At 44.3% G+C, this 21006-nt stretch overlaps 1 protein-coding gene across 1 annotated transcript in view; it reads left to right on the top strand.

Moving 5' to 3' along the window:
- The first annotated feature begins 6773 nt into the window (after positions 1-6773).
- Positions 6774-21006, top strand: part of Ccdc3 (coiled-coil domain containing 3) — a 90612-nt gene continuing 76379 nt past the window's right edge. The window contains exons 1-2 of the mRNA XM_057787573.1: positions 6774-7336; positions 10517-10691. Coding sequence (XP_057643556.1) covers positions 6963-7336; positions 10517-10691 — 549 coding nt within the window. The 5' untranslated portion in view covers positions 6774-6962. The remainder of the gene's footprint in view (positions 7337-10516; positions 10692-21006) is intronic.

Below are 21006 nucleotides of genomic sequence, written 5' to 3' on the forward strand. Positions count from 1 at the left end.
TTAGCTTCATTCTTTACTAGTTGTGGTTTTTTTTTTCCTTTACTGAGCCATGGGGGCTGGAGTACAGATGCAGGGCTCTTGTGTTTGTTCCAGAAGTGATACACATATACTGTTCTGCTCGTGGGCCATGCCGATCTCAGTGACTATTGTAATGGCTTCAGTTCCTCTATCACTACCTGGGGGGACCCAGGGCAATGTTTACACCAGAGCACTGAGTTTTGTCATGTGTGAACTTCTGGAGAGCAATGATGTAACCCTTCTGAACTTGGCCCCTCACCTATCTGAGGAGGTGACAAACCCAAATCTACTTGCCAGATAGATCTATCCACTATAATCCAGTGTAACAAAGAGCCTATGTCTTTTAAAGATCTTTTATTGTATCTATGTGAAGAAAATATACAGAAATTTATTTATGAAACAAAATTAATAACCATGTAACTATCACCAAGATTAAGGCAGAGAACATTCCAGTCTCCTATGTACCCCCAGATTATCATACTCTTCTTTCACAGATACTGTGCATGCTGTAAATGAAGCTGTGCTTTTGTTTCTGGGCCGCCTAGACCCAAATAATCACACAGAAACTATGTTAATTACAACACTGTTTGGCTGATGGCTCAGGTGTATTTCTAGCTAGCTCTTACATCTGAGATTAACCTATTTCTAATAATCTGTATACGACCATGAGGCTGTGGCTTACTGTTAAGGTTCTGGCATTCTTCTCTTTTGGCAGCTACATGGCATCTCCCTGACTCTGCCTTCTTTCTCCCTGCATTCGGTTTAGTTTTCCTGCCTAGCTATATTTTGACTTGCCATAGCTCAAAGCAGCTTCTTCATTAACCATTGGTAATAAAACATATTCACAGCATATGGAGGGGTATCTTACATCATCATTTTTTTAGAATGTTTGAAAATGTGACATGCTATTCAAACATGCAAGTATATAACAATTTATTTACCACTCCCCAAATGATGAGTTTGAATTCTTGTATACACTATTTAAGCTTTTGACTAAATGCCTACTTTGTTCTCCTGATATGATTGTTGAGTTTTCACAATCACTATCCAAAATATGCAAAGAACTCAAGAAATTGGTCACCAAAAGGACAGAGAATCCAAAAAAAAAAAAAAAATGGGTAACAGTCCTAAACAGAGAGCTCTTAACAGAGGAATCTGAAATGGTTGAAAGACACTTAAGGAAATGTTCAACATCCTTAGTCATCAGAGAAATGCAAATCAAAACAACTCTGAGATTCCATCTTACACCTGTAAGAATGGCCAAGATCAAAAACACTGATGACAGATTATGTTGGAGATGATGTGGGGTAAAGAGAACATTCCTGCATTGCTGGTGGGAATGCAAGCTGGTATAGATCCTTTGGATATCAATATGGCAATTTCTCAGAAAATTAGGAAACCTACATCAAGACTGAGCAATACCACTTTTGAGTATATACCCAAAGGATGCTCAATCATACCACAAGGACATATGCTCAACTATGTTCATAGCAGCATTATTTGTAATAGCCAGAACGTGGAAACAACCAAAATACCCCTCGACTGAAGAATGGATAAGGAAAATGTGGCACATTTACACAATGGAGTACTACGCAGCGTAAAAACGTAAGGACATCTTGAAATTTACAGGCAAATGGATGGATCTAGAGAACATCATATTGAGTGAGGTAACCCAGACCCAGAAAGACAAATGTAATATGTACTCACTCATAAGTGGCTTTTAGACATAAAGCAAAGGAAAACCAGCCTACAATTTACAATCCCAGAGAACCTAGACAACAACAAGGACCCTAAGAGAGACATACATGGATCTAATCTACATGGGAAGTAGAAAAAGACAAGATCTCCTGAGTAAATTGGAAGCATAGGAACCATGGGAAAGGCTAGAAGGGGAAGGGAGAGGAAGGGAGGGGAGCAGAGAAAAATATATAGCTCAATAAAAGCAATAAAAAGGGACTCTTAGTAATTAGATGTGCAAACCCATCCTCTATAGGTGTCATTTAGTTTACCTAGTCCTTGCTCATGAGCCCATGAACAGAGTGGCCTCGCGGAAAGGCGGTGGGGTATTTATTGGTTCATCACTCCCCTCATCAAGGCTGGCCTGGTGAACTATTGAGAGCTTAATGCGTCAAAAGGAGACCAATACCCACTCCGTGATAATGCATCATTTTCCTGGGGAGCCAGTCAGCTACCTGGTTGGTTATACTGAACTTTTTCCATCTTAGAAGGGACAGAGATTAGTTCTCAGCAGATTAGGCACTTTCTGGATATGAATTTGCTTTCCCTGTCCATGTTTATGCCTGTAGCAACATCAACAGCCTTCCACAACACCCTGTCTGTTATGGTATTTCCCAAAGTACCAGTTTAGACCAGTGAGTCCTCTATCTCCTGTCACAGCAATGGGCCCATAATCACAAAATCAACTGGTCTTACCATGTGTGCCATTACCTGGAAGCACCCCAGCAAATTCTGAAAGGTGTGACAGACTAAGAAAGCCTAACTGCTAGGGTCAGTTGGCAGCCAAGGCCCTGACATGGTGGAGTGTCACCTTTGCCTCACAGCCACAGTTCATGGGTTTGGAACCAACCGGCAGAAGTGGCTTGCCTCACTATAAAACCCAATAATTCATGGATTTTTTTGTTTCTTTGTAACTATTTTGACCTTTGCTTATTTCGAGGTCTTGTTCTCTAAAGATAAGCAGGTCACCAGGGGCCATAGCAGCAGCTGCACGAGGAAGAAAAACCAAATGAACGAGGCTCTCTGCCAGATGCCATAGAGGAGAAAAAACTGACCTGCCTGGAGAATCCACAAGAAGGACAACCTCTGGAAAGGGTTTCAGGAAAACGCGTTTCGGGGAATAATGGAAGAGCTTTGATTCTGTCAAGCTCCTGCGAGGAGAGAGGAAATAGCCAGACCTTCACTGTTTATTTACTGACTTGTCTAAATGGAAAGAAAAGGCTTTAAGGTTAGGAGAAGCAGACAAATCTTTTCTAACCAGGCCCCGGAGGCACTGAAGATGAAATTTAAAGGAGAATCCTTTAGATTATCATGTCTGAATAAGTTATAACATAGGACTAAACTAGAATGGGGCTTCAGGACTGAACAGCGTGAGCATCAGGCCGGTGTCACGCTTACCAAATCCTTTTCTGGAGTGATGTTCATTCTTACGAACTCTGCTAGTGTTTCTGAGTAGTTGTGTCCAAAGCCCTGAGAAAAGCAGCTTGCAGGAAGAATTGTTTTGCTCACGGTTTTAGAGATTGCAGCCTACAGTCCATGGTGAGGCAGAACAATATCATGGTAGAGGATTTGGTGGAAGGGTTGTTTGTCTCATGGTGGATAGGAAATAGAGAGAGGGATACAGGAATGGGCCTGGAAGTGCCCCGCCCCCTCCAGGATCCACTTTCTCCAGTGAGGTCTTACTGTTCCTATGACCTCCCCAAATGGCACAGTCAGCTGGGGACAAAGCAGTCCACACATGAGCTTGTGGGGCACGGTCCATCTGCAAGCTCCAGCAGAAACCATGTACTTGACAGAGATGCTAAGGAAAGAGCTACTTGTGCCTTGAAATCACCATCTATTTTTGCCCCTATTCTAGTGTTGACTTTAAGAGAGTAGACTTCAGGAAACTGATTCGCAGGGTTTGACTCCTAGCTCAGTTGCTTCTAGCTCCTGTGTATTTGGTAAGTCAGTTAACCTCCCTGGGTCTCAATGTCCTTATCTATAAAAAGACAGCAGGTCTAGGGAGATGGCTCAGCGAGTAAAGCCCTAGTGTGCAAATGTGTGCACCTGAGTTTGGATCCCCAGAGCCCACATAAAACCTGGAATCCCAATGATCCTATGGGAGATGGGGCATGGAGACCGGAGAATCCTGGGAGCTCATGGGCCGGCTAGCCTGGTAGACACAGTGGCCAGCAGTGAAGAGATCCTGTTTTATACAAGGTGGAAGGTGAAGACTGACACCCAAAGCTCTCCTATGACTTCCACATGGGCATCATGGCACTTGTGTGCTCATAATCACATACCAAATGTGCAGGAGAGCACCCATGCACACAAACACACACACACACACACAAAACACACATACAATCACATACACACAAAGATTTTTAAGAACAAGGACAACAATAGTAATATCTATTCTGGAATGTTGTTTGGCAATTGTATAAATATAAAATATGCAAACCCTGTACAAAGTCTTTGGCTCATAGTTTGCGACTCTTACCACTGGGATCTGACAATGCTTGCTCTGTTTGCCAGGAATATAAGTTATGTCATGCTCTTCTTCTTTCTCAAGCAAACATGCAGGACACCTGCTGAACAACTGCTGTGTCTACTCTGTGTTTCCCTCCCCACACCCCATTCATGTACCAAAGCTCTGTCCTGCCCCTCTGTGTGACTATATTTGGAAATAAGGTCTTTTATGGGGGTGACTAAGGCTAGATGAGTTGATAAAGGTGGGGTCCTAGGCCACTGGATTTGTAAGAGGAAGACAGAAGGACAAAAAGAGAAGAACACCTCTTTCTGCAAGAATACAAGGTGACCATTTACACACACCCCAGGGACAAGGTTTTACCAGACACCAGCCTTGGCATCTGGACACTGAACTTTTAGTCTCCTGGGCTAGGGGAAATAAATCCCGGCTGGGTAAGCCTTCAGCATGTGGTATTTCATTAATGACATCAGAGAAGGTTCATACAGTAACCCTGTCAAAGTTCATAGTTTAAATGTCCAGTGAGAGACAATGGGGCTGCACTGATAAGCAGCCTCTGATGGTAGGCATGACGTCACTTCCCCACTCATTGTGTGAAAGCCTGGTATTTCCCATGGCAGGTAACTGCAGAGGGTCATTTATCATCTATGCACTTGGCACGGCTGTCATCTGGACTTGCTTTGACTATTAAGATTTTCCTGCAGAATTTGTTGAGGTCTCACTGAGTGTAGTGGCACACACTTGAAATTCTTGCGCGAAGGCAGTCGAGGGCTACATAGCAAGATCCCTCTCCACCCCAAAATGGATACTGGTTGAGGTCCTAGGCTGAATACTTGACACGTGAACATTCACAGCCTGTGAGGGGCCTCTTTCTTTCTTCTGCTTTGGGGCTTCCACAAGGTTTGTGGAAATCAGCCCTGATTGGCTCACTGGCAAGAGTCTGAGCTATTGTGACCCTCATATCACCTGAGCTCTTCAAGTCCTTCAACTGGATAATGATGCCTGGAGTTCCTTTCACTGTCTTAAAATGCCCCAAATCCTCCCCCAGGTTTTTTCCTTTTAAGTCGCTTCTGCATGGGTTGGGTTTGTTTGCAAGAGCTGCCTGTCAAAACCTGCGTGCATCTCAAAGCTTCACCAAAGGAACCATCCAACCAAAGTTTCAGGACTCCCTGGAAGATCTGGGGGCCTAGCAAGGTGAGGTCCAGCCTATAAGTTTTCATTCCCACACTGTAGATTCTCTTCTAGATTTTCTTGGGAACTCGCGTCTCTCTAGGTCCTTGAATAGTTCAGCTAGGTTCCTACTTCCAAACCTGCAAAGCCCCAAATGAGATGCTACAGACAGTCTTCCATTTCATGACAACTTTGCTTATAAACCTGTTCTTCAAATGTATTAGATACAATGATATATGGGTAACACCTATAAAATGATTATATGGCCAATATATTTACAAATAGGTATTATTCTCTTTCTTTCTTTCTTTCTTTCTTTCTTTCTTTCTTTCTTTCTTTCTTTCTTTCTTTCTTTCTTTTTTGAGACAGTTTCTTCAGCCCGTGCTAGATTCAAATTCCCTATGAAGCGTCCTGAAAGCCCTGAACTCCTGGTCCTCCTATCTCCACCTCCAACTACTGGATGTGTGTCTCCATGTCCAGCTGATGGGGTGCTGGGAACTCAAACCAGGACATGATTCATGCCTAGGAAGCACCCTTCTAACTGAGCTACACCCTTGGCCCTCTTGGGATTTCTTCTTATCACCCTAAGAATAGTAATGGCAATGGAGGGTGAGAGCCTTTGAGGGTTTTGGTCTCCATTCTACCCGTTAACTAGGGAAATGCTGATTTGAATTTATTGATTTGCTTACCAAGTGTAGAACTTTCAGAATCTGGGGTTGTATAAATCAGTTAACTTAAAAAAAAATCCTGCAACAATGGCTTTTCAAATCTTTATGGGGACTCTTTGGATACCATTATTACAGAAAAATCAGTGTGTGTGTGTGTGTGTGTGTGTGTGTGTGTGTGTGTGATAGAGAAGGATGAGAGGGGCAAGGGAGTAGAGGGGAGAAGAGGAGAGAGGAGAGGAGGAAGAGGATCTGAGGAGATGAGGGGGAGAAGGGAGGAAAGGTAGGGAGGGGAAGAGAAAGAGAAGAGAGGAGGCGATATTATTCCACATGAAGTTAGGGAAAGGCAAAATCAGATTTGGTTTCTTTGTACTTTGATTCTAAATCACTTGCAAAGAAAACGTAAAGACTTAACCCAGAGGACCCCATCGTGTAAATTGAGAACAGTAACCTTGGGACACCGGCACAGGGAACAGCTATTTATGTCGGGCAAGCTCTAACCTAGCCCATAGAGGTACAGTACAAGCCAACTGGGTCTTGCGGTCAAGACTCAGTTCACTTGTCCTGCTGCCACCCGGGAGTCTCAGGACGCCTGGGTCGGCACCCTCCTCCAGGATCCCTGCAAGGCCGAGTTGCAGAGCAGACTCCCCGCCCCTGCCGCCGTCCACGCCCCAGTCCCCGCCCGTCCCGTCGCGTCCTCGCGACCCTTCTTAAGCGTGGAGGAGCGAAGGCCGGGACATGGTGTTCTGGCCACAGAGCAACCAGCTCCTCGGAGCTCGCGCAACCGGACGCCCAGGCCGTAGTTCCCGGGGGCGGGCAGGCGCTGCGGGCTTCCCGGCTGCCCGCCTTCCCCGGCACCCGAGCGGGCCATGCACCCGGGCTAGAGCGTAGCCGCCGGCATGCCGCTCCCGCTGCTGCTCGCCGCGCTCTGCCTCGCCGCCCGCCCGGCGCCCGCGCGCGCCTGCCAGCTGCCGTCGGAGTGGCGACCCCTCAGCGAGGGCTGCCGAGCAGAGCTGGCCGAGACCATCGTGTATGCCAAGGTGCTGGCGCTGCACCCAGAGGTGCCCGGCCTCTACAACTACCTGCCGTGGCAGTACCAAGCTGGAGAGGGAGGGCTCTTCTATTCCGCCGAGGTGGAGATGCTGTGTGACCAGGCGTGGGGCAGTATGCTGGAGGTGCCCGCCGGCTCCCGGCTCAATCTTACAGGTCTGGGCTACTTCTCCTGTCACTCCCACACGGTGGTCCAGGACTACTCCTATTTCTTCTTTGTCAGGTGAGCCTGGCCCCTCTGCGGGCTACCTGCAGCAGGTCAGGAGTGCCCGGGGCCCGCTTTTAGCCAAAGTAGAACATACCTTAGACTCTTTGCATTCTCTCTTGCTGTGTCCTCTATGAAGATCCTGACCACCCTTGGCTGAGGATGAGATTCAGAGACGATTTTGGAGTCATGTCCACAGAAGGGTGCTAAAGGCAAAAAGGTTGAAGTGGTGAAGTGGCCTTGTTTATGAGATGGTTTTTTTTTTTTTTTTTTTCCTGTGATCTTCCTGCCTCAGCTTCTGAGTGCTGGGATTTACCGGCTCATGCTACCACACGCAGCTCTAAAAGTGCTTTCCAACCGTCCATTTGATGTATTGAGGAAGTTGGCCTTTGGAATCAGTTGTTGGGATTCTGGCTTTGAACTTCTCAAGTGTGAGTTGTGAGCCAAACACTTCTCTCAGAGTCCAACTCTCATGCTGTTCCCCTCCAGCAATTCCCATCTGGCTGAAAGAGAGACACAGATACTGATGGGAGCACCTGAAGCTCCCGGGGATGTCCTGTTGTTTAACTTGCATCCGCTCCCTCTTTTCTACCCACTTCAGGGCCAGAAGGCAGCCTTGTTGCCTTGTTCCTCTCGCATACTGCCTGCCAGATAGTTCCCATTAGCAGGGCTTTAGGGGAAAGGTAAAAACTCCAGGTCACTGCTTTGAAGAGTGCAGAGGGACACCAGGCAGGTGGTCCCTTGTAAACAATATCAGTCTTGTGAAGTTCCACGGAGGTTGGCCTAAAATCAGCAGGAAATGTATGTTCCCAAATTCAGTTCATTTTTATTGGCTACCGAATTCTACCTAAATCGCAGGTAGAAAACAGCAGGTGGCTCCTCAAGTTCATGGTTATAAATCAGTTAAGATGGGTATAGAACAATGGCGAGAGACACGGGCATAGAATCTTAGCCAGGTTTTTGAACAGTTGACGACTCACTCCAAAGCTGTATGATCAGCGATCCTCCTAGTTTTGCCAATTGTAAAACAGCACCAAGGCTCCAGGGAATGATTCCGAGCAGGGGCTTCAGATTCGTTTTGGAGTCTCTGAGAAAGAAAACAGTAAGTTCCGCAGAGGGATGTCCTGAAGCTCGGCACATGTGCTTTCCATATTGAAGGCAGGCTAAGTTTAGAATGCGTGTTCTGCTTTGTGTTGGCTTGAGGAGCTTAGCCAGATTAGGTTGATTTTTTTTTTTAATTGTCTGGAAAGTATAGTTTCTAAATAAAGTCAGCCAGGGCTGTGTGAGTGCCTTTCTTGATCCAGAAATCCAACTCAGTCTTTTCATGTTTTTATTTAGGGAAAACATTGAGAGCCCAACTATAACACAACTTGACAGTGCTTTATTTTCCACTGGATCAAAAGCTCAAGAACTGACTAGACAATGTTGGATTTTTTTGCCTTTTTTTTTTCATTTTAAATCACAAAGTGGTCCAGTGACTGTGCAGTGGTCAGTCAATGTTGTCATCTTTTGCGATGACATAATTACAGAAAGTTAAGACAGACCAGCAGTCACACGATGCTGTGACAGGTTGTCTTTTCCTAGGTCTCTCTTGCCTTGAAGTAGGCTAATAATGTCATACAACGCACCCTTCCTCAGTTGTTCTGGCTTCTCCCCTGTCTCTTGCTCACTCACTGCGGCTGGCAAATGGGAAGGAATGGAGCGTTTATTTCGGCTCATCTCAGAGGGCTCATTCCTTTCCTGTATAGTTCTGTACACTTGGGCAGATGGCTGTGGTGGTGCATGGGCGAAGGCTGTTCACCTCACGGCAAACAGGAAGCAGAGAAGGAATACAGGAAGGGGCTGTGGTAGGATGCAGATTCAAAGGCATCCTCCCAGTGACTTATTTCCTTTGGAAACTTCTGCAGCCTCCCACCCTAGTTGGGTACGAAGGTTGAGCACATGAAACTGAGAGGAGGGGGAACATTCCAAATTCAAACTGGAACGCTTGGGTTAAAATTCTCACCCCCCCCGATTTCTCTTTCTTTCTTTCTTTCTTTCTTTCTTTCTTTCTTTCTTTCTTTCTTTCTTTCTTTCTTTCTTCCTTTTTAAATTTTATTTCCTTTTTTGGTTAAGTTTGCTTTATTTATTTATATTTTATATATGAGTGTTTTGCATATATGCCTACATGCCAGAAGAGGGCACAAGATCTCATTACAGATGGTTGTGAGCTGCATGTGGGTGCTGGGAATTGAACTCGGAACCTCTGGAAGAGCAGCCAATGCTCTTAACCCCTGAGCTATCTCCCCAGCCCTGATTTCCATTTCTAGCAAGCACTTTACACCAGAGCATGTAAAAACATTGACTGCTATTTGTATACTCGCATGCACTCTGTTCCAAGTGCTTCATTCTATTTGTGTGTGTTGGATGAGTATATATGTGTATGTGGTACATGCATAAGAGTGTGTGCACATGCAAAGACCAGAGGAAGATGCTGGTGTCTTCCTCTATTGCCCTCCACTTTATTGCCTTGAGTCAGGGTCTCTCATTGACCTGGGAGCTCACTGTTTGGGCTAGGCTGGGCTAGTAGGTTCTCAGGAGCTGCCTGTCTCTGTCATCCAGTGCTGATATTACCGGCAGGAACAGCCATGACTATCTTCTTATGTGGGTGCTATGAATTCAATTTTGGGTCCTCACACTTGACCAGGAAGGCCCTTACCCACTGAGCCACATCTCCAGCCCTGTTTACGGTTTTTCCAGTGCAGCCCCCATGGTAACACCAGGAAAGTAGGCTCTACTATAATATAATCCTCTTGTAGCAGACTGGAAGATGATGGTACTTAAAGAAGAAACTTTGAGACTTGAATGTAACAGCGAGACTTGAATCCAGGTCACATTATAACTGGCTGCCCTCTCACCAGGAAGTAAGGAACAATAGGAGAAGGAAAGTCCTGGGGGACTTGGGAAATAGACACAGACATGAATGCGCATCTCTTTTTTCCCCTCTGTCTAGACTCTGTGCTTAAGAAAACCTTAAGGTTAGACTCAAGTAATGAAAAGTGGAAAACAGAAGTGCTAACTGTGGGGTCTCTTCCTGGGAACCATTGCAAATTTCATGATGAAATTAGCAAGATCATCTCTGTCCTTTGTAAACGGGACTGAAGCTGACCCACCCCCAATAACCTCCCTTGTCTCTCTGCTTTGACCCCACCCCCTTAGGATGGATGAAAATTACAATCTCTTGCCTCATGGAGTCAATTTTCAAGATGCCATCTTCCCAGACACACAAGAAAACAGAAGGATGTTTTCCAGCCTCTTCCAGTTTGCTAATTGCTCCCAAGGGCAGGAGCTGATGACGTTCTCGAGCGACTGGGAGATCCAGGAAGACAACAGGGTAAGAGCGGGCTGGAACCTGTGCCTCGACAAAACAGGAGTGTAGCCATATCTTCCAGGAACGTCATAACCAATGGTGTTGAGAGTCCTCTCCAAATTATGCATCCTTCATCTCCCTCATGGCTGAGAGAGAATATTGATCTTAGGCATTGAACGCCTGGGGTTTAGTGTGTTGATAAGGAGTTCTTCACAAAGTAGTAGCAAGATGGGAAGGAGGTACATGTGTCTCAGGTTCTCCTTCTGCAAAAGGGAGACGGAAGTAATACCCATATTGCACTCATTTGACTTAAATATGCAAATCTCTTGGCATAGTGCTCATGAGTAAGTGTTCAATGCCTGTAAGCTATGCTGCTCTAAGGCAATGGTTGTCAACCTGTGGGTCACGACCCCTTTGGGGGTCGCATATCAGATATTCTGTATATCAGATATTTACATAATGGTAAATATTCATAATGGTAGATATTCATAATGGTAGCAAAATTACAGTTAGGGAGAACCAGTGAAATAATTTTATGGTTGCAAAATTACAGTTAGGGAGAACCAGTGAAGTAATTTTATGGTTGGGGGGGTCACCATAACATGAGGAACTGTATTAAAAGGTCACTGTAATGGATTAAGTAAAATGCTGCAGGTTCCTGAGCGGCTGCAGCAGGCAGCAGGCCGCAGGCCATGAGACCACACCGCAGGTCCCCGAGTGCAGCAGGTCCCAATAGCAGCCAGTACTAGGCAGGGACAGTGCAGTTCCCAAGTGGGCCATGAGAGGCAGCGAGTCCCACAAGGAGAGACAGACAGATGGGCACACCACGAGACCACGCCGCAGGTCTCCAAAGGTGGCTGGTCCCCGGCAGGGAGCCACGCAGCAGGCAGGAGACAGAGACATGGATGGGTACACCATGCAGAGTGAGGTTGGATATTTATTTAGTGGGTTATGGAGGGGAAGGGGAGAGGGAGTAAGGGAAGAAGGGGGAAGAGCAGAGAGAAACAGAGAGACAGAGAGGGGGGTGAAGGGGAGAAGTAGGGAGAACAGAGAGAGACAGAAGCTACATGGTGGGGGGGAGAAGCAGAAAAGAGAAGGGACTCAGGCTGGAAGCTAAAGATCAGCTTGCCTCTGCAGATGGAGGAGGGAGTGGGTGTGGCTTGTCTTAAAGGGACAGAGCAGACCATTACAGTCATACCATTAGGAAAGTTGAGAACCACTGCTCTAAAGAATTGTCTTGGAAGAAAAGGAAAAGAAATTAGAGATTTCTCCCAGAGCTAACATTCCATGCTTAAATTTTTCTTTTGAATTTATTTTATGTGTGTGGATTTTTTGGCCTGTGTGTATGTATGTACACCACACACATGCTTTGTGCCTGAGGAAGTTATAAGAATTGTTGATCCCCAGGAACTGGAGTTATGGATGGTTGTGAGCTGCCATGTTGGCCCTTGGGATCAAACCCAGGTCCTCTGGAAGAGCAGCAAAAGCTCTTCCTTGCTGAGCCACCTCTCCAGCCCCCATGAGTTTTAAACTCCATGATTTTAAAAGTGGTATTCCCTTTAAGACTTACATGGTAGACCAAGTGGCTGTGGTAAAGGTTAAGATTACTTTGAGTATGGAAATATAAAGAAATCTTTCAGTCTGAGCTAAATACCAGTTAGGGGGACATTTTAGGGCTTATCACTTTCCCCAAACAATGGCAGTACCACAATGATGCAGATAAGATAGAAAGATTAAGTCAGATCAGGCCTGTGTGCTGCTGGTTCATCACCCTCTATCCAAAATAGATTTTAAGTTAAGTGACCGACTTCCAGAGACAGGTCTGATGTGGGTGTCAAATCAAGCAGTGACCCTACTTTATGGTTTAAAGAATCACCCTGGTTGTATCTGGTGGCTCCTTCCTTTCTCTTTGTGTGTAGAGGGTTTGAGAGGCGTTATTTGTCTTTGTGGTGGCTTAGTCTAGGGTAGCTGCCATGTTCTATAAACATCATGGTCTTCAATCCCAGGTCCCCAGAACCTCTCTCTTACTCTTACAGAGAAGCTGTTCTGTGAAAGAGAAGGTTGTCCAGACAAAAGTTATTCATCCATTTGTTCCCATTGTCAAGAGCTTCCTGCCTGAGATCTATCTTGCTGATGGCAGTCTAGGGCCTCCTGACCTGTCTTCCCCGCTTTCTGAGACTTTGCCCTACGTTTTGTTCCAGCACTGTACTGAGAACTTGCTTCGTTTCCTTCTCTTCCCCTCTTCCCTGTTTGTGTGTGCAGATACATGTGTGTACTGATGCATTTGCATGTGTGTATGCAGATTCGTGGAGGCCAGAAGACTTCTGGTTTTGTTCCTTAGGCCCAGTGTTAGTTTTCTCTTGCTATGTTGACACACCATTACTGAGGCAATTTACAAAAGAAAGCGTTTAATTGAGCTTCCGGTTCCAGAGGGTTAGAGACAAAGGCATGGTGGGAAGAACAACTGATGGTTATCTTGATACAAAAGCAGGAGACTGAGAGAACTGGAAATGGTGCCAGTCTTTTGAACCCTCCAAGCCTACCCCTAGTGATATACTTCCTCCAACAAAAACCACACCTCTTGATCCTTTAAACCATTCCCACCAGCTGGGAACCAAGTATTCAAACACGTGAGCCAGTGGGGAATCATTCTCATTGAAACCACTGTGGGTACCATCTGCTGGGCTCTTTTTTATTTTCAGACAAGGGTCTATTATTGATCTGGATGTCACCCAGCAGCCTAGGTCGGCTGGCCATCCAGCTCCAAAGGTTCCTGCCATCTCTGCCTCTACTGGGCTGGGATAGAGGGCTGTGCCACCATGCCTGGCTTTTTTTATGTGGGTTCTTGGGGATAGAATTTGCGTCTTCCTGTGTTCATAAACACCTTACCAACTGAGCTGTCTCTAGTCCTGTTTGCCTGTGTGTGCGCGAGTGTATGTGCATGTGTGTGCACATATGTATGCTTGAAAGTCTTGCTTTGTTTGTCCTCTGCATTATTCACTTGAGACAGCATCTCTCATTGAACTTGGAATTAGACTGGCAGCCAGCAAGCCTGGATGATCTTCCTATATCTGCCCTCCACAGCACTGGGAGTTAGGGATTTCATAACCCTGCTTAGTTGCTTACACCAGTATTGGAGATTAGAACTCAGGTCCTCATGCATATGAACAAGGTCTTTTACCCATGGAGCCATCTCCAGCCCTTGCTTCTCCCTTCCTATCTTTACTGTTTATTCTCTACATTGCTCTGGATGCAGCACATCACAGCCTCAGAATCCCAAACTTGAGTTTCACCTATTCGATCGGGAATGTAATCAGTTTAGTTCCGGCTTATTTTGTGGGATCTTTGCATATGTATAGAACCCACAATAGCACTAGATTTATGTCAAGAGATCAAATACTATTCCAAAAACAGCTTAAAGGGCTTAGCCCTAAACCTCTTCAGCTGCATAACTTATTAGTCCTTTGCTCACATTTGTTTGGAATTACAGTTTCCAGCATTAAAAGGGGAGACAAGAACAATAGGACCACGGGGAGTGATGTCAGTGTAGAGCAGGCCTGTTTCCGTGGGTCGGATGCTGATCTTGGGGAGGCTGCCTTTTCTCTTTAGTTACCCTGGCCTCTTGGGTAATGGCGTGTGGGGGTGCTGGACACATGGACGAAGTCTCAAAAATCTAAAGTGGGGGATGATAATCATCCCAGAATGCTGTTCTGATGGGTAGTAAATTTCGGGCACTCTCAATTTCCCAGACTCATTCCTTCATTCCATTTTCACTCCCTGCCCTCCCTTTTTGAAAGGGACCACATCAGATTATCTATCTATCTATCTATCTATCTATCTATCTATCTATCTATCTATGTATCTATCTATCTATCATCTATCTATCTATCTATCTATCTATCTATCTATCTATCTATCTATCTATCTATGTATCTATGTATCTATCTATGTATCTATCGTGTGTGTGTGTGTGTGTGTATGTATGCACCTGCATATGTGTGAGTACTAGGGTCTCATGTTGTTGATCCTCTGACTGATCTTTAACTTGCCCTATAGCCCAGGAAGTCTCAAATTCTCAATCCTCCCAAGTCAGCCTCCTAAGTGCTAGAGTTGAAGGCGTGTGCCACCATCCCCAACAGCTCATTCTTTTAACATTTCACCTAAGGGCTGGGGAGATGGCTGTGTGGGCAAAAGCACTTGCTGCCTGTTGTGAGGATGCTAGCCAGAGACACTGAAGAACATGTTTGTGTCTTTCTACAATGTTACAGTTTACTGGGAGCAATACATTCTCAAGGCCCAGAGGTTGCAATGACAGCAACTTGAAAGATTATCCTGGTAATCTGGCTGAGGTAAATGTAGGTTCTTTTATTCCAATCTTAATTAACGCCCACATCACATATCACACACAATAAGTATATATGCACATATGTAGTTTACAAAAAGGATACAAACTAAAGAGGCTGCAGGAGAGCGCGAAAAGTTTCAGAAGTAAATTGGAAGAGTCTATATTGATAAGATACAAGCCAGATCAGTTGGGAGGTGGCTGAAGTCAGGGTTGGAGAGCAAGGCTACAGAGTTCACTTAAGTTGTGAAAACCTGAACCCAGGTCTAAGAACAGGAAACTGCTTTAACCTAATTTGTAATTTGGTTTACATTGCTGCAGTAAAGATCATGACTAAAAACAACTTGAAGAGGAAAGTGTTTATTTCATCTTATAGCTCACAGTTCATCATGAAGAGAAGTCAAGGCAGGAACCTGGAGGCAGGAACTGCAGCAGAGGCCACAGAGGAGGAACGATGCTCACTGCCGTGCTCCCCATGATTTACTCAGCCTGATCTCTTTAACCACTCAAGACCACCTGCTCCAGTGTGGCTTTCCCCCACAGTGGCCTGGGCCCTCCTTCATCAATCACGAATCAAGAGAATACCTCACAGACCTGCCTGCAGGCAATCTATTCATAGCATATTCTAAATGAAGGTTCTTTCTATCTAAATGACTCCAATTTGTGGCAAGTTGACAAAATCCAGCATGGCTGTTTCAGGTTCGAGTTCACATGGGTGGAGGTGCAGGCAGTTGAGTCAACAGAGGGGACCCTAGTGGAGCTGAAGCTCCAGGGACAGCTGGGGAGTTCTCTGCTTGTTGATCCTCCATGTCCATACTAGTTAGTCATCAGGTGATAAGTTGGTGTGACAACGTACAATCAAAATGTTAGGTATCTACCACCATATGGGAGTTATACTCTGCTATAACTTTTTGTTTTTGTCTGGTTTGTCTAATAAGATCTTAGGTCTGGTTTCCCTGATAGGATTTTGATATACTCATATGCCCCACACTCTCAATTCACTCCAATAAATGCATAGGGTGGCTCCCTCTTTACTTCCAGTCATTTATCAGTCAGTCGAATGGGTGGTACTTGGCAGATGTACGGTTTGTGGGTTACCAGGGGTTGCAGTCACACTTTCTCAAAATAGAGTTAAAAAAATATGCTTGAAAATGGAGTCTCATAGGGCAACCCACACATTGATAAACCACGGTTTTATACCACATTGAGTAACAGAGAAGGACATAACCTCATCTCAATATTACACAAACCTAATGTCCTGAGTTGGGACCCCCAGAACCTGCATTCAGGCTGGATGCAGTAGGGCAGGTATCTGCAATCCCAGCACACTCCTACTGAGAAATGGGAGGCAAAAGAAACAGAATTCTTACAGACTCTTCAGTCAGCTAGTCTGCCTGGCATGCTCAGTGCAGATAGGCCCTATCACAAACAATGTGGGAGGGAAAAACTGATACCTGAAGGTCATCTGAAATGAGTCTTTTTCTGTCCCACCAGCCAGCTCCCAAACAGTGACACAGAGACTTCTTATTAATTATGAAAGCTTGGCCTATTGCTTAGGCTTGTTCCTAACTAGCTCTTAAAACTTAAATTAACCCATTTATATTAATCTACATTCTGCCATGTGGCATTACCTCTCTTCCATTTTGCACCTCTTGTTTTATCTCCATGTCTGGCTGATGACTCTGCCTTTCTTTTCCTAGAGTCCTCTCTGTCCCCACAAGCCCTGCCTAACTTCTTCCTGCCTAGCTGTTGGTCAGTCAACTCTCTATTAAACTAATCACAGTGACACATCTTCACACAGTGCACAAATATCTCACAACACTTTCCCCTTTTTGTTAAAGTAAAAAGAAAGGTTTTAACTCTAATACAGTGAAATTATATGCAATAAGAACAATTATCAAGTAAGAATTATATTCACAATGTCCAGTTCATTTGTATTTGAAAAATTTGGAAAAAATACTCTCTGTTATCTGTCTTATCTTGATGAGTTCAAAGTTTTATATTTAATTCACTTTTTATCCTAACTTGTATTACTGTCCTAAAACTACCTTTTTCTTTTTGGACCTCAAAACTTTTTCTTGGATAGACAACTTAAGTTTTTATGTTTTCCAACCTTATACACTTTATACCTCTTTTGTGAGTTTCTTTTCTGAATTTGGTAACAAGGAAAGATAACTATAACTATCTCATCTTCAACCCCACCAGAGACCCAAGAAGGATATAATATTACCCAAGAAAACAGAAAGTGCAGAGCAAACAACTTTCAAAACTGTAGAAACCACAAAGACAGATGAATGCCTAGACAGTCATCCAAGATTCCTCTGCAGTGTTGGGGCATCCATCTTTAACATACAGGACTAGAATATCTGACAGACTTTTCTGTGATGCAGGAATTTTGAAGGACTTCCTACCTTGTCTTAGCAAAGTTCACCAGTTACCTCCTTTTGTGTCCAGCTTGTCCAGTTTGGACTGCAACTGTCTGCAGTTGAGGCAAGGGCAGTTTCTTGCCCAAATGACTAACTTTGCCACATTGAAAGAAAACTCCATATGGAGGTTCTTTGATGTATATCAATATATAAAAATCCATACCAACATAAAATATTTGAGACTAGTGGTTGTTCAAAAGTTCAACAATCCACCCCTTTTCCCCAATCATTCTGTATCTGCCCTTTCTCTTTTCATAATGAGATTCCTGAATTTAATCACCTCTGTTTAGCTTCCTCCATGACTATAACCAATAACAACTTGCAACCAACTCTCCTAAATGATGACAAACATCCATAACCCACTGAACAACCAAAATCATCCAACTCACCTCTTGGTTGTCATGTTCTTAAAATTATTTCCTGTTGTCTTGGAACAACAGCATCTTTAGGTGGTCTCTAAGAAATTTGGGATAATGATCGAATTCTGGGAAAGCTAGCTGCATTATTTTTTGTTTAGTCTTTGTGTGATAGGAAAGTGTAGAGCTTAGCTGGAGTAGTCTGTGAGGCTGGACCATCTCAGCTAGTTGTTCTAGATGCAGAATTTTGAGGAAACTGCAACAGAGGCATTCTGTGAGGCTGGATCACCTGGTCTTTTTGTCTTCATTGGTATCTGATCCTTTTGTTCTAAAAACACGCAAAACTTTTAAAGGTAGCATATATCTCTGCATTAGCACAAGTATAGAATATGCAATGTGTACAAGTCAACTAAAGATGATTTTCTGTTTTATATTTGAGCATATCAAAGACATCTGTTAATTTTATAAGTTTGTTTGGACTGTATAACCAAACCTCTACCCATGCCATATGAAAGGATGACATGCAATAAGTCATGAGGACTCTATAGCCAACAAGATTTATCATGTCTCATCCAGTCTCAGAGCTGTTCCCACACAGAAGGATCAGCAGGCACATTACCTGTCTTGTAGTCTTTCCTGACTTCTTCCCTCACATCTGTAGCCAAGATCCTCAGGAGGTCTCCCCTGCTAAAATCTGTTCTCTATTAACTTTGAAGGAATCTATAACTTTTTGTTTCCTCTGGAAACAAAAGCACAATCTCTCCCCCAGTGTAACACATTCCCAAACTTCCATTTTGAAGTCAAGAATCTTTAAAGTATATAGGCTGCTTTAATTCAGCAATCCCTTTCATAATTCATTGTTTCTTGGAAACTGCCATTGGTTCATCAGCATTCAAAAAATTCAAAGTCAATAAAATACATACAGTTTCCAGATGCCCTGTGTATTTTCATCTTTATGTCGCTTATTTTTATATTTTTTTTCTTTAAAGACTTTATTATTTTTAAACTAATTTTTCTATATCTATACCCATTTTCTTTTTCTTTATTTAGCACCTAGGCACATTTTAAAACACACTGTAACTTGTTCAGAGGTCGTGCCAGCCTGCACTTGGCTTTTTCTTTTTTCTTTTTCTTTTTTTTGCAAGTCTGCAGCCTCCTCTGACCATGTGAGCTAGATATTAAACTACTAGGCTACTGCCGTGCAGCTCTGCTTAGCATATGGTGCATTGGTGGCTGACTCTGAGGCCATGTCCCACTAGCCAGCTCCCAAATAATGACATTGACACTTCTTATTAATTATGAAAACTCTACCTATAGCTTAGGCTTATTCCTAACTAGCTCTTCTGACTTAAATGAACCTATTTATATTAATCTATGTCCTGCCACATGGCATTACCTCTCTTCTATCTTGTACCTCTTGTTTCCTCTCTGTGTCTGACTGGCAACTCCACCTTTCTTTTTCCCAGAGTCCTCTCTGTCCCCAGAAGTTCCACCTAACCTCTGTCTGCCTAGCTCTTTATAAAACCAATCACAGTGACACATCTTCCCACAGTGTACAAACATCCCACAACTGTCATTTTCAGACCTCCATAAGCATACTGTAGCACACACACACACACACACACACACACACATGCATGCACACACATAGATACACACAAAATTTAACTTTGTATTGGCTTTAAAATATTTTATGGTAAAGCTTGCAGTCTTTTCTGTAATGTGGAGCTATTCCAATGGTTGTATATGGGACAAAGAGTTGCAGAAGACTTACTGGCAGTTCCTTCCTTCTTCAAAAACAAACCAAAGCAAACAACAAAACCAAACAGACAAGAAAACAAGCTATAGCACTTGCCTTTTTCTATGGGCAGGCAAGCCTCCAGCTGTCTTTCCCTTCCAGGGTAAGCATGCCTATGGTCTCAGAAAACTTACCTGCTTCTCCTCAACCCAAGGAAGGCTCAAAATTGCTGTTTAGTCACCTTTCCCCCAAGTAAGAATGATTGCTGGCAGAGGGAGGAGAAGCTTTTGTTAATGAGAACTCACTAGTCCCTCCCTCCTGTGTTCCCAGGGAAGTTGTGGGTGGCCCTGAACTTTGTTGTTCTCACAGTGGCTTAGGGAATGAATCTTGTACGTGTGTAGCAAGCTCTTATGCATTTTGTCGTTAATGCTGCTGCTCTCCAAGCTTCCTTGTTGCCTGAACAGGCGACCTAGACTCCACTCATGAAGGACACACTTCATTCTCTTCATGGATAGGTCTTTTTCTTGGAGCATCATTTGACTTGGGGTGGTGATCTGGAGGTTAAGGGCTGGGACAGTAGGAAAATTTTACACGGGGATGCTTTTGTGCAACACACCCAGGGTGCCATCCAACTCAATCCTTAGGAGTAAAACCCTCCCACACTCCGGTTCCTTCCCAGTACTTCACTTTTAAATATCTCACCCACCCCTTAGTTCATAGAAACACAATTTTGCTTTTAAAAGTTGCCAAGGCGTCAGTAGTGTCACCAAGTGTCCAGTGCCTCTCCACGGGTGTCATGGTGTTAATGGGACTGGGGGAGGGGTTTCTTTGGCAACCAGAGTCTTTACTGGCAGGATCCTCTGCATTCCAGCCAAGAACATTTTTCCTTTCTCCCTTTTTCTCCTGCTTGGGCAAGTGTAACAGTCAAGACAGGAGTTGGATATTTTCTCTCTTCTGCCAGTACTATCCCCTAGGCTCAGGACCTAGCCTGACCCCACTTACATCAGTCTGCCATAAAATGTCATGGGATTAAAATAAAACCTGTGACGGTCAGGCTGCCGCCATGGTCTCCTCTCCTTGTTTGGAGCTGGGAAGGAGCTGTCTCCCTCCAGCTGCTTCAGAAGGAATGTCAACTCCTCCACAGATCTGGATGGCTCTGCTGTGTTGGGAGGAATGACCCTGGGCAGGTCATTTCATTTCTCGTAACTGAAGTTTGCTCATCTAGGAAATGAGACCCACAGAAACTAAGGCTGCTACACTAGAGTGCACGTCTGTGCACTTTGTAAACTACAAAGGACAGTTCAGGGGTTTGTAATGGCTGTAGTCATTTCAAAGTCTTCAAACATGGCATTTTTTACAAATTAGCAAACCAGCTTTCTGGGGCTGGAGAGATAGATGCTCAGTGGTGAAGACCACATATCTCTCTTTCAGAGGACCAGAGCTCAGTTCCCAGCATCCATGTCAGGCAGCTCACAGC

The sequence above is a fragment of the Chionomys nivalis genome, chromosome 13 (assembly GCF_950005125.1).
Source record: "Chionomys nivalis chromosome 13, mChiNiv1.1, whole genome shotgun sequence".
In the NCBI taxonomy this organism is placed as follows: Eukaryota; Metazoa; Chordata; class Mammalia; order Rodentia; family Cricetidae; genus Chionomys; species Chionomys nivalis.